The following is a 14,293-nucleotide window of genomic DNA, read 5'->3' on the forward strand; positions in this document are numbered from 1 at the left end:
GGCCTCTATAGCTTTAGCGGCCCAAGAGGCTGCAATAGTAGGCCTATGTACAGCTCCAGCCAGAGTGTAAATGGACTTCAAGCAACACTCCACACGTTTATCTGTCAGTTCCTTCAGAGAGGTGATGGTAGTGACAGGCAGAGCAGATGACACCACCAGACGTGCGACTTGTGAGTCCATCGGCGGCGGTGTTTCCCAATTTTTGCTCAACTCTGCAGCGAGGCGATAACGAGCCAGCATTTTCTTAGACAGAGAGAATTTCTTTCCTGGATATTCATAGGATTCCTGATGTATGTCAACTAAATGGGTGTGGTTCATCAAATCGACAGTGTCTAGGTCGACAATGTTTAGGTCGACCACTATAGGTCGACAGTCACTAGGTCGACATGGATGGAAAGTCGACAGGGTTTCTAGGTCGACATGTGCTAGGTCGACAGGTCTAAAGGTCGACATGAGGATATATTTTTTTTTTTGGTGTCGTTTTCTTCGTAGAGTGACCGGGATCCCAAATTAGTGCACCGCGTTCGCTCGCCATGCTTCGGGCATGGTGCCTTTGCTCCGCTACCGCTTCGCTCGGCACACTTTACCGTTCCAATCGTAGTCCACGTGGATCGTTAAGTATGAAAAAAAAAAAATTGTGAAAAACTCATGTCGACCTTTAGACCTGTCGACCTAGCACATATCGACCTAGAAACCCTGTCGACCTTCCATCCATGTCGACCTAGTGACTGTCGACCTATAGTGGTCGACCTAAACATTGTCGACCTAGACACTGTCGATCTTCAGACCGGATCCCCAACTAAATGGTCAGAATGTGGGAAAACTAATTGAGTAACCTTCTGACGCTTAAACTTATTTGGTTTCTTAGAGGTAGCTGGAGGTTCTTCATCATCATCAATTTGAAGAAGCAGCCGTATAGCCTCCAAGAGGTCAGAAACATCCACTTGGGTCAGGGATTCCCCATCAGAAGCATCTGCGTCAGTGTCTGAGGGATCAGTGTATGCGCCATCTTCATCCGATGAATTATCTGTAACATGAGTGGACTGTGAGGATGTAAGGGCCCGCATAGTGTGACTACAGGCAGAGCACACACGGAGGATTTAAGAGGTAAATGGTGACTGTAAAACACAGGGAAAATACCAAAAAAAGTATATCCTGTGAAAACCACTATATTTTATGAAAACCCTGATGCACATATCCCCCTTCAGGGTACAGAATATAGGGATAGCAGTAGATGTGAGATACACGGAATGGAAATCACACAGCAGCTATTGGCACACACATTCCCATGTACAATGCAGAAATTATCACAGATAACAATAAAACTGCACTGGACTAGCAATACTGTAGTAACTGCACTACACAAGTAAAGCTAATTAGGTATATAGATATAGCAATGCACAGTAAACACTGGATGTATAGCACAGGGTACTTGTACTAAATAACCCTGACAAAAGTGCACTTGTTCTTAACTAACACTGTCTAAAGACATGTAGAATACTTAAGTGTCCTGTAAATGCACAGCGCTGATGATGCAGGTGGCTTTACAGAGGAGGTATTGCTAAGCAGTCCCAGATCAGCGCAGCTGTGTGTGTAATGGCACCCAAACGCAGACAGGGAATGAGGGAGAGAGAGAGAGAGAGAGATGCAGCTCCAGGGCGGGAACATTAGCAGTAAATGGCGCCCTGGGGCTGGGGGAGGGGCTACAGGTCAGAGCCAGATCCCCTTGCTGGACTTCACCACCGATACTGCGGGCTTTAAAAATCCGACCTGTGCCCATGCCCTGGTGGTCTAGTGGGGTCCCTGCATGGCCACAGTGTCCACGCCAGCGCGCGTGGTCCACCTCCCAAGAACTACGCCGGATCGCGGTTTACAGCAAGTCCCACCTGCTTCCTCCTTTTAGCTGCCACGCCATCCTGGAAAGCAGCGGTGGTGTGTGTGTGTGTGTGTGTGTGTGTGTGTGTGTGTGCGCCCTTATGAGAGAACCGGAGCCTCTGCTGTGGTTACCTGGCAACCAGGGCGCGGGAGTGTACAGCGCCGCTGGGAGGTGAGGGAGCCGCAGCATGATGTGTCAGAATGACATATAGCACTTTTAAGTGCCTATGCTGCGGCTCTGAAGTCTTCTTTCTTCACTTGAAAGCTCTTTTCAGGGCTGCCCAGTGCAGCCCTCCCTGTTGTTAGTCTGCACTGCAGGAACCAACTTACAAACTGAGCTCCTGTGCACGGAGGCGGGGCTGTGCATCTTGGGAACAGTCAAAGCTTTTAGCCTGTTGGTGTCTCGGATCAAGATACAACTCTACACCCCCCAATGTTATCCCTGTGGAACCCCAGTGTACCCCACTGCAGAAACTATGGGTAGTGGGCAGTACAGATGGTGTACTGGTTAGCATTACTGCCTCACAGCACAAAGGTCATGGGTTCGATTCTCACCATGTCCTATAGCCGTGTGAAGTTTGTATACTCTCCCTGTACTTGCGTGCGTTTCCTCTGAGTGCTCCTTGTTTCCTCCCACAATCCAAAAATATACTGGTAGGCTAATTGGATCCCAACAAAAATAGGATTTTGGTACTTACCAGGTAAATCCTTTTCTTTGAATCCATAGGGGGCACTGGAGTACTCTTGGGATATGGACGGGCTTCCGTAGGAACAGCACTGAATATTTAAATTTAGAAACACTCCACCCCTCCATATCCCCGAGCACTTCTCAGTGTTTTTTACTGAGCCGAACAGGAACTATAGAGATGTTGACAATGGAGTATTACATATAACATAACTGACAATAACGAAGTTAACACATAACGTTACTGACAACTAAACAGTTGACACCCTAACCAGCACTTGTAATTTGAACCAGTCGGTGAAAGTGTGTTACCATAAGATCCTCAGAACTAACCACAAGTAGGTAAAACTGCTCTGGGTGGGCGTCCAGTGCCCCCTATGGATTCAAAGAAAAGGATTTACCTGGTAATTACCAAAATCCTATTTTCTTTATCATCCACTACGGGGTCACTGGAGTACTCTTGGGACGTACCAAAGCTTCCCCCGTGGGCGGGAGAGCTGTTTGGCACTTGTAACACTAGGCGGCCAAAGCTAGATGCTGATGCCGCAAAAGTATCAAACTTGTAAAAGCCCACAAACGTGTGCACTGAAGACCATGTAGCCGCCCGGCAAAGCTGCGTCGCTGAAGCCCCACGACCAGCTGCCCATGAAGTTCCCACAGAACGTGTGGAATGAGCGGTTACTGACGTAGGCGGTTGTAACCTAGCATGAAGGTAAGCCTGACGTATGGTCAGTTTTATCCATCTGGATAAAGTTTGTTTAGATGCTGGCCAACCTATCTTGGCAGCATCATAGAGAACAAATAACGTATCCGTCTTACGAACTGAAGACGTTCGGGATACATAAACGCGTAATGCGCGTACCACATCCAGAGTTCCAGAATGTGCTGTCAACACAGGAACTACTATTGGTTGATTGATGTGAAAAGATGACACTACCTTTGGTAAGAAGGCGGGATTCGTCCGAAGTTCCGCTCTGTCATCATGAAACACCAAATACGGTGGCTTGCATGACAAGGCACCCAAATCCGAAACACGCCTTGCCGAAGCTAAGGCTAGGAGAAAAATTGTTTTCCAAGTGAGAAACTTTATATCCACTTGTTGTAAGGGTTCAAAATATGAAGACTGTAAGAACTCCAAAACCAGATTCAAGTCCCATGGCGCTGTAGGTGGAATGAATGGAGGCTGTACCCTGAGAACACCTTGGAGAAAAGTGCGTATAGACGGCAATAGAGCCAATCGTCTTTGAAAGTAAATTGACAAAGCAGATACCTGCACCTTTAGTGTAGATAAACGCAATCCTCCATCTAACCCTGTTTGTAGAAACAACAACAGGCGGCATACCTTGAAAGCTGATGTCGGAAATTTCCGAGCTTCACACCAACCTATATAGGCACGCCATATTCTGTAATAATGAGCTGCCGTAACCGGCTTCCTAGCTCGTAACATGGTTGGTATAACTGAATCTGGAATGCCCTCTCTTCTTAAGAGGGCGGTCTCAACAGCCACCCCGTCAAACGCAGCCGCGCTAAATCGGGGTAAAGAAACGGACCCTGTTGTAACAGGTCTGGACGTATCGGGAGCGGCCAAGGATCGTCTGCGAGTAATCCTCGGAGATCCGAGAACCAAGCTCTCCGAGGCCAATGAGGCGCCACTAGTATGACTGTGACCGACTCTCTTTTGATCCGTTTTAGCACCAGAGGGAGGACGGTGGAAACAGATACACAAGACTGTACGGCCACGCGACAGTGAGAGCATCCACCGCCACTGCCTTTGGATCTCTTGTTCTGGACACATACTGGAACGTTTGGTGATTGTGTCGAGATGCCATCAGGTCCACCTGAGGATAACCCCATCGCTGAACCAACATGTGAAACACTTCTGGATTTAATGACCATTCGCCTGGATGAAAATCCCGACGACGGAGATAATCCGCTTCCCAGTTGTCCACTCCCGGAATGAACACGGCCGACAATATCACCTGGTGGCATTCCGCCCAATTGAGGATTCGAGCTACTTCCCGCATTGCCATGCGGCTTCTCGTTCCTCCTTGTTTGTTGATGTATGCGACCGCCGTCGCATTGTCCGACTGCACTTGGACAGGCTGAGAGCGAATCCTGTGCACTGCTTGTCGTAGCGCATTGTAAATTGCGCGGAGTACTAGAACATTTATAGACAGCAATTTCTCGTGATCCGCCCAGAGACCCTGGAGCTGACAATTTTGAATTACCGCTCCCCAACCTCTGAGACTAGCGTCCGTAGTTAGAATTATCCAATTCCAAAGTCCGAACCGTCTTCCTGCGGTTAAATTGTGTTCCTTGAGCCACCAGAGCAGAGATACTCTTGCTATTGGCGACAACCTCACCCTGTGGTGAATCTGCAGATGCGAGCCCGACCACTGGGCAAGCACGTTCAGCTGAAATGGACGAGAGTGAAATCTTCCGAACTGAAGCGCCTCGAAAGCTGCCACCATTGTGCCTAAAAGGCGAATGCACAAGTGTACCGACACTGTGCGTGGCTTGAGCACTAATTGTACTAGATGGCGTAGCATTTGTACTTTCTGTTGTGGTAGGTAAATTCTTTGATTGACCGTATCGAGAATCATACCTAGGAACTGAAGGCGTTGAGACGGAATTAGATGTGATTTCTTGAAATTTACAATCCAACCGTGGTGAACCAGTACATTGTATGTTAGCAGCGCATGTTGGGTAAGTATCTGCTGAGACGGAGCTTTGATGAGCAGATCGTCTAAATACGGAACTATTGTCACTCCCAGGGATCTGAGGTGAGCTATCATCACAGACATCACTTTGGTGAATACCCGAGGCGCTGATGACAGGCCAAACGGTAGAGCCTGAAACTGGTAATGGTTCTGGCGTATTGCAAACCGCAAGAATTTCTGATGAGGCTGCCAAATTGGAATGTGTAAGTACGCATCCTTGTGGTCTAGCGCAATCATAAATTCCTTGGTCTCTAACCCCGCAATTACCGAACGTAGAGACTCCATTTTGAATCTGTAGTAAGTTACGTACTGATTGAGCCCCTTTAAGTTCAATATTGGTCTGACTGAGCCATCCGGCTTCGGGACCACAAACAGACTTGAATAATAACCCTGACCCTGTTGGTGTACAGGGACCGGAATCAACACTGCCGAATCCAGTAAGGACTGAATGGCAAATTGCAAAACCGTCCTCTTGTCGTCCGACAGAGGCAATCCTGTCTTGAAAAACCGCAGAGGCGGAAGACAGTCGAACTCTATTTTGTAACCTTTTAACACTAAATTGCGGATCCAGCCCTCCGCGGATGTGTGGAACCACGCCACATGGAACGTCTGAAGGCGTGCTCCCACAATTGGAGAACCGAGATGGGCTGGTAACCCGTCATGCCACTGGCTTGTCGGTAACCTTAGCGTCTTGGCGAGTTGTGTTGGTTTGATGGAAACCACGTCCTCGACCACGTCTAGCAGGCGTGGCTGATCCTCTGCCACGTCCTCGAAAGGGCTGAGGTCTAAAGGATTTGAACGAAGGTCCAGCGTACCTTCTTCTTGGAGCCGGTGGAGGCAATGGTAAGAAAACCGACTTACCTCCCGTAGCCTCCGCAATCCATGCGTCCAATTCTGGACCAAACAACTTCTTGCCATCGTAAGGCAACGCCTCTATACTTCGTTTGACCTCTGCCTCCGCCCGATAAGTACGCAGGTAGAGTGCTCTTCGTGCCGTAACTAGCGACGATGAAATACGAGAAGTGAGCTGACAGACGTCAGTAGACGCTGTACAGAGATACTCTACAGCCTCAATCATTTGATTTACAAGAATTATTAGGTTTTCATCATGTAGAGAAGATTTGAGTTCTGTAAGCCATATTATGAGCGCCTTAGTTACCCAAATGCCAACCAATCCAGGTCTTAGCATCACACCTGCTGCTACATACATGGTTTTTAGCATAGTTTCTATCTTGCGATCTGAAGGATCTTTAAGCGTAGTAGCTGCTGGCACTGGTATGGTTAATTTCTTGGTAAGCTTTGACACTGAAGAATCAACTATTGGTGGATTCTCCCATGTACACGTTACCGAGTCTGGAAACGGATAACTAGACTTAAATCTGCGAGGTATAGAAAACCGTTTATCTGAATTCTGTCGTGTTTCTACTAACATCTGATTTAGAGAATCCGACACAGGAAAACTTACTGGCGTCTTCCGTCGTTTAGTAAATACGACCTGATCATTGGTGAGAGGCTGCTCAGCTTCAGGAAACCTTAGAGACTGACGTACCGCTCTGATGAGATCATCAATGCCGGAACTGTTAACATCCTCGCCATCTGACTCCACTTCGCCCTCCTCACCCTCATCGTGTTCCGTGAGGTCTGGCATGGAATCGTCAGAATGCAACATAGCAGACACTGGAAAATCATAAGACATATGAAAATTATCCCGTTTGCCCAAAATGGATTTGGACCTTACGCAAGGCTGAGATGCCTCCGGTAGTTCTGGCGGTCTCACCCTAGACTCAGATCTTATCGTTTCTCGCTCCAGACGAGCAGCGGTCATTTCTGTCTGTAATCTATCCAGTACATTTACTAACATACCCCACGGAGGGTCCGGTGAGGACATTGGTTGTAAAACTGGCGCAGAAATGGTATTCTGAACGGAATCCACAAAACATACTGTACATGTGGTAGATGCATCCGGTAACACACTGCCACATACTTTGCAATTATGCTTTTTAGTTTTTGCTGGTGCCTTACTCATTATGGCGACAGACAATACAATACACAACAAACAGACACCTGCACGACTCAGTAAAATAGCAATAAGGTGTCTCTGTATATATATCTGGCCAAGTGCAGTACACGTGGCCAGTACTAAGAAAATGTGATCCCAAATTCCCACTAACACCCCTGCGCCTCCGGTGGAGTAGAGATGTAGGACAGGAACGTTCTGGAATCACAGCAGGAAGACACAGGAAGCATGGTTAAACATGGCTGCCATGCTATCTTATACATATAATCTTAGTGCTGGTTACAAAACTTTCACTGATTATAATGCAACAATCCCTGCAGCCTCTTATCTGCTGCTGCAGTATTTCATATGCCGCTTATTGTGTGTCCCCCCTGTAATGGCTGCCTGCTCTTTTCGACTTAGAGCTGCGGCAGCGCAGCGTGTGGGGCCCCCGCGGTTATCGCAGAGCGCTGTGAGCCCGAGTGAGCCGCGTGTCATGGGACCCGGAGTAATAGCGGCGGCCAGCCCCGTGAGCGAGAGAGCTGCGGCGGCCGGCGGCCTCTGAGAGGAGATCAGCGCCTGCACGGAGGTTGGGAGGGCGCTGAGTGGGGAGAGCAGCGGCGTGGACAGACGCCTGGAGCGCTAAGCACTAACAATGTCCCCACACCTCGGGGCGGCAGCGGGAGCTGACCGCCCCGTCTTTCACATACCTGAATCCTGCAGTTGTGCGGAGGCTCCGACGGGGCTTCTTAAACAAGCGCCGGCCAGCCTGTGCAGGAGGCTGTGTGCGTGTGTGGCTGTGAGGGAGCTCTTTCAGAGAGGCCCGACACGCCCGTGCTGCTATCAGCAGCTGCACTATCCCTGACCCTGCCTTTTGGAAGGGGGAAAGGGATGCGTCAAATAGTAGAAAAAATAAAAAATAAAAATTAAAAATTTCTTCAAGTAACCGTGACTTCAGTTACCGAGCTGTTGCCACGTGCAGCACAGAAAAAACACTGAGAAGTGCTCGGGGATATGGAGGGGTGGAGTGTTTCTAAATTTAAATATTCAGTGCTGTTCCTACGGAAGCCCGTCCATATCCCAAGAGTACTCCAGTGACCCCTAGTGGATGATAAAGAAAATTAACCCTTGCCTGAATGTGTGTGCATGTACATGTGGTAGGGAATATAGACTGTAAGCTCCACTATGGCAGGGATTGATGTGAATGGCCAAATATTCTCTGTAAAGCGCTGCGGAATATGTGTGCGCTATATAAATAACTGGTAATAAATAAATAAATGCTAAATTTCATAACAGCCTGAATATAAACATTAAAAATTAATGCTACATTCACATTACTGGGTAATGTATAAAACAGAAACACTATAAATGTCTTAGAGCAGGAGTTCCCAAACGCGGTCCTCAAGGCACCCCAACAGTCCAGGATTTAGGTATATCCATGGCTCAGCACAGATGGTTAAATCAAATGGACTTAGGTGCTAATTAATTCGCCTGTGGCCAAGCATGGATACATGTAAAACCTGGACCGTTGCGGTGCCTTGAGGAACGCATTTGGGAACCTGTCTTAGAGGAAAGAAAAAATGCTCATTCACAATTATCCAACCTGAGTCACTAAGGAGTTAAATGTTTTAATGATTACTGTATCACTCCAATTTGTAGCTTGCTACTTTCACTCCATTAAGTATTTGAATCTGTCAAACTCAAGTGCCTCCTACTCAGTGGCTTTGATGTGTATTATTCATGCTGTGCTTACCGTACAAGGACAACAGTGCCGTAATTCTGAAAGGTTTGCAGAAGCTCTGCACTCAGGCTTTCCGGGAATTCTGCTTTCTCCTCAGCTGTTGGGAAAAGGATGTGCACTTCTACTGTGGCGTCTAGTGGGCCCTGGGATGAGGAGATTTCCTGAAAAACTCTCTCTCTGGCTGTTACGTCAACTTCCTGAACTTCTACTTCCACAATTGCTAGCACAGGTCTGTAAGTTAGACAGATAAGCATAAGTCACTTGTCCCAATGAATCATAATGATATATTTTATAACTATAGGATAAAAGGCCTTATCAGGTTACATCGCAAACTCGATGTGACTGCAATGTCTTCATTTGGGCCGCATCCTGCACGTGCATGTGCAGTTAATGTGGTCAGGTTGCATTAACTGCGAATGCCTCTGCCGTGTTCACCGGGTGGGCGACGGCGCAGGGAAAAAGGGGGCGGGTTGGCTGCATGACGTCACACGCAGCCGCTCTAAATGAAAAGATGGTGGGCTTCCCTAGTTTTTGCAACTACGCATTAATTGTGGCGTGATCACAATTAGAGCGTGGTCGCAGTTGGTGGGCGGCGGGTAGCATGCCCTCTCCTACGATGGGTGGCCCCCAGCATGCAAAAGAATGGATTGAATTTGCAATCTGTACCGAATAGGGTCCAAAGTGGAGAGAAATAAAGTACTAATCAACTGTTTTTAAAAAGTGTCAGCAAGAAGCTGCTTATTTGGTGCTTTATCTGGCTCCAAGTTTTGATAAATATCCCCTATATATTTTATATGTTTAGCTAACAATTTATAAAGCCTGTAGGTAATAGAGACTGAAATAAAACAGAGATGACTGTAGCTGTGGGGTCTATTCAAGTAGATTCAAGTGTGGAGAGTGTTAATTATCACTACATACCACATCATATCAACGCGATAAGCAGCAATTTAAAGTAGTAATTCATGAAAACTTTTACTTCTGGCAATCAACGTATGTGGATGTAGGTTTAAATCATTCTGTCTCTTCCCAGACAGCCTCAATGATGTTGAGATTAGGGCTCAGAGGGGGCCATATCATTACTCCAGGAGTCCTTGTTCTTCTTTATGTTGCAGATAGTTCTTAATGACATTGGCTGTATGTTTGGGGTCACCGTCTTGCAGCAGAATAAATTTGGAGCCAATCAGATGGTACTGTATGATGGATAAGTACCTGCCTGTTTTTCTCAGCATTAAGGGCACAATTAATCTTGACCAAATCCCCAACTCCATTTGCTGAAATGCAGACCCAAACTTGCAAGGAATCTTCACCATGCTTCACTCATTATTGTACCGCTCTCCAGCCCTTCGGAGAACAAACTGCCTTCTGTTATAGCCAAATATTTAAAATGTTGACTCATCCATCCAGAGCATCTGCTGCCATTTTCCGCACCCCAGTTCCTAGGTTTTTGTGCATAGTTGAGTTGGCCTTGTTTCCACTTCAAAGGTATGGCTTTTTGCCCGCAATTCTTCCATGAAGACTACTTCCGGACATACTTCTCTGAACAGTAAACGGGTGTACCTGGATCCTTCTAGTTTCTGCCAGTTCTAAGCTAACGGCACTCCTGGACATTTTCAGATTTCGAAGGGAAGTAAGCATGATGTGTCTTTTTTTGATGCACTAAGTTTCCTAAGTCGACCACTGTATCTTGGTCCTCAACATTGCCCATTTCTTTGTGCTTCAATGCTGAGAAACACAGGCAGGTACTTATCCATCATACAATACTATCAGGGAGGCGTCTAGTTGGCTCCGAATTTATTCTGCAGCAGGACATTGACCCCAAACATACAGCCAATGTCATTAACTATCTTCAGCGCAAAGAAAAACAAGGAGCCCTGGAAGTGATGATATTGCCCCACAGAGCCCTGATCTCAACATCATCAAAGTTGTCTGGGAATGCATGAAGGCAAAGGGTGGTCACACCAAATATTGATTTGATTTAGAATTCTCTTCACTTCTATTTTTTTAAGCATTCTTACTTTGCAGCATTTTTTCCACACTTGCCTAAAACGTTTGCACAGTACTGAGATTTTTTCTCTGCTGCTTTCTCACTGGGTCACCTATGACTGGCCGATGACTGAGAAGGAGGCGGGAAGACAGCTGTCTTTGCTGCTTTTCTCCGATCAGATGGCAAATGTTTTTTTGAGAAACAAACAGAAAGCTGAGCTTTCCGTGCTTCTATGAATCGCTCTTCACAAACTATTGTATGGGGAAGTGATCCTGACACAGAGCAGGGGCACCACTGGGAATATCTATGATTTCTCCACAGTAACCCCTTCTGTGAGTGGGATGAAGCTGTGAAAATGGCCTTTTCACTCCTGCAGGAATAGACCCCTGTATTAATGAAAACACATTAAATTGTAAATAAAAATAGGTCTCAGTAAAAAAATAAAATAAACTTAAGGCATATGCTGGGAGCACATTAGACTATACTGCCAAACTACAAGCATTAAAACAAGACATGCATGTAAGCACTACATATAGTATATGTAACATAGCCCCATCTTGTCACAGTATGTCAAACAAAAGTGTTTGTTCTTCCAGCCCCACCAATGAAACATGACTCATTCTCTCTGACAAATACAATGTTGCACAAGGTGTGACACTCATAATGAGCACATACAGATTGAAAGCAACACACTTGTAATGAAGTTATGTTCACAATATTACCGCTCAGCAATAATGGTGGTTAGTGAAATGTGCCATGAATCTCACTATAACAGATTCTTGTAATAAATTGTTAATTTGAAAGATAAAAGCAACAATGAAACTCCCTGACAGTAAAGGCCCCTCAGGCAACATTTTATGGTGTTGTGTGGAATGCTATGAACTGCTGGGATTCACCTGACACACAGTTAATGACAATTTATTGGAATGAGTAAACGCTTGTTCTGTGCCAATAATTCAAGCCAATCATTAAGGAGATGATTCAGCTAAATGACACATTTTTGTTCTCCTGAGTAACTCTGTGTAGTGCACATTTTGCTCTACAGAAGAATACATGAGAAGAGAATCTATAGGAAGAAAAACTACAGCATCTCTGTTACGTCTGAATAACCATAAAGAACCAGCAGTTTCTCGCACATGCTTGAATAAAATATCCTTGTAGAGAAAATAGCTGTAACTAGAAACCACATTTTGTATCCCTTGCAAATATATTGCAAGCATGTATAATTAGTGCAGTAAATAAACTTGAACTTTTAGCTACGTGCTACTGTAAAGTACTTCATACAGAACAATTTACATATTTAAATTTATAGTGGATCAAGGCCCTCATTCCGAGTTGTTCACTCGCAAGCTGCTTTTAGCAGATTTACTCACGCTAAGCCGCCGCCTACTGGGAGTGAATCTTAGCTTCTTAAAATTGCGAACGACGTATTCGCAATATTGCGATTACACCTCTCTTAGCAGTTTCTGAGTAGCTCCAGACTTACTCGGCATCTGCGATCAGTTCAGTGCTTGTCGTTCCTGGTTTGACGTCACAAACACACCCAGCGTTCGCCCAGACACTCCTCCGTTTCTCCAGCCACTCCCGCGTTTTTCCCAGAAACGGTAGCGTTTTTCCGCACACACCCATAAAACGGCCAGTTTCCGCCCAGTAACACCCACTTCCTGACAATCACCAGAACGATGAAAAAGCCGTGAGTAAAATTCCTAACTGCATAGCAAATTTACTTGGCGCAGTCGCACTGCGGACATTGCGCATGCGCACTAAGCGGAAAATCGCTGCGATGCGAAAAAAAAATACCGAGCGAACAACTCGGAATGACCCCCTAAGTGTAGAATTAAGTGGACAACTCAGAATTCTGGGTTCGTACTAGGAAATTACCCTATGTATTAATAATCGCAACAATAGTCAGTATTGAGATTTTGAATGAAATTATCCCGCTATGTAGTAAGTGTACCTCACAGGGATAGTAGTAGTGTCAACCGTCAGTGACAGTTTTATCCGCAGTACAATGGAGGACACTTTCACAAATGTCCACATTATCAGTTTTCACAGCTCCTGCGAAAAATGCCTCCATTTTCAAAAGCAATTTACACCATCAGCTTTTCGGAACTTGGTACATAGGTGTAAGATCTTAGTCCCCACTGATAGTAACGGAGACTGCGATCTGCATCAGTATTTAGCCTTTTTGCAAGAGATTTCTGTGAACTCTCCTACAGTAGTCTATTAGTACATTATTATTATTATTATTATTATTATTATTATTATAATATTATTATTATCATCATCCTTTATTTATATGGTGCCACAAGGGTACAGCAGCGCCCAATTACAGAGTACATATGCACATAATCAAAACAGGAAAACAGTGACTTACAGTTTAAGACAATATAGGACAAGTACAGGGCAACTAAACATAACTACATCAGTAGTCAACACTGAGATAAGTATCAAAGTGGCCGAAAACTGCAGGGTTTGGGCAGTTGAGGATTATTAAAGTAAGAAAAGGATAAGCACATGAGGGAAGAGGGCCCTACTCATAAGAGCTTACATTCTAAATGGGAGTGTCAGACAGACAGGAGTGACACAGATGGGGTAGACCGAGCGTGGGACAGAGGGTTAGGATTAGATTTGGCTGGGTTTGGTAAAAAAGTGGGTCTTAAGAACCCATTTGAAGTTCTGTAGAGAGGTGGAGAGTCTGAGAAGGTGACGTAGAGAATTCCAGAGTAAGGGAGCAGATCGTGAAAAATATTGGAGATAGGAGTGGGAGGAAGTAATCAGAAGACAGGAGAGTCGGCGTGCTTTAGTAGAGCAAAGAGGACGGGTGGGAGAGTAAAGGGAGATAAGGTCAGAGATGTAGAAGGGAGAGGAGTGGGTGAGGGCTTTGTAAGTGAGTGTGAGAAGTTTGAATTGGATTCTGAAAGGGAAGGGAAGCCAGTGAAGGGCTAGTAGGAGAGGGGAGGTGGATGTAGTGTGTTTGGTGAGGAAGATGAGCCGGGCTGCAGCATTGAGGACAGATTGGAGTGGAGAGGTAATTGTCAGGGAGGACAGTTAGGAGGAGATTACAGTAATCCAGTATGGAATTATCATGTATCAGCACTACATAGTGCTGATACATACAGTTATGCAGAAACTGCTTTGATACATAGGCCCCTCTGTCACTAAATTATAAAAGAAGTAGTTCCCGATTTTAGTGGCCAGGCCCCTCTGTCAGTCTTTATGGATATCTAAGGTACAGTTGTTGTATCAAAATGGCTGAGGTACTAAATTAAGGGGTCTATTTACTAAGCCT

The 14,293-nt window shown here is 45.7% G+C and overlaps 1 protein-coding gene across 2 annotated transcripts in view; it reads right to left on the bottom strand.

The window, feature by feature from the left end:
* The window catches only part of SYNJ2 (synaptojanin 2), a 468,795-nt gene that overhangs the window by 79,814 nt on the left and 374,688 nt on the right, over positions 1-14,293 (bottom strand). For both annotated transcript variants that reach the window (XM_063917654.1, XM_063917655.1), the window contains exon 19: positions 9,030-9,248. In XM_063917654.1, coding sequence (XP_063773724.1) covers positions 9,030-9,248 — 219 coding nt within the window. The remainder of the gene's footprint in view (positions 1-9,029; positions 9,249-14,293) is intronic.

This window comes from Pseudophryne corroboree, chromosome 4 (genome assembly GCF_028390025.1).
Source record: "Pseudophryne corroboree isolate aPseCor3 chromosome 4, aPseCor3.hap2, whole genome shotgun sequence".
Lineage (NCBI taxonomy): Eukaryota > Metazoa > Chordata > Amphibia > Anura > Myobatrachidae > Pseudophryne > Pseudophryne corroboree.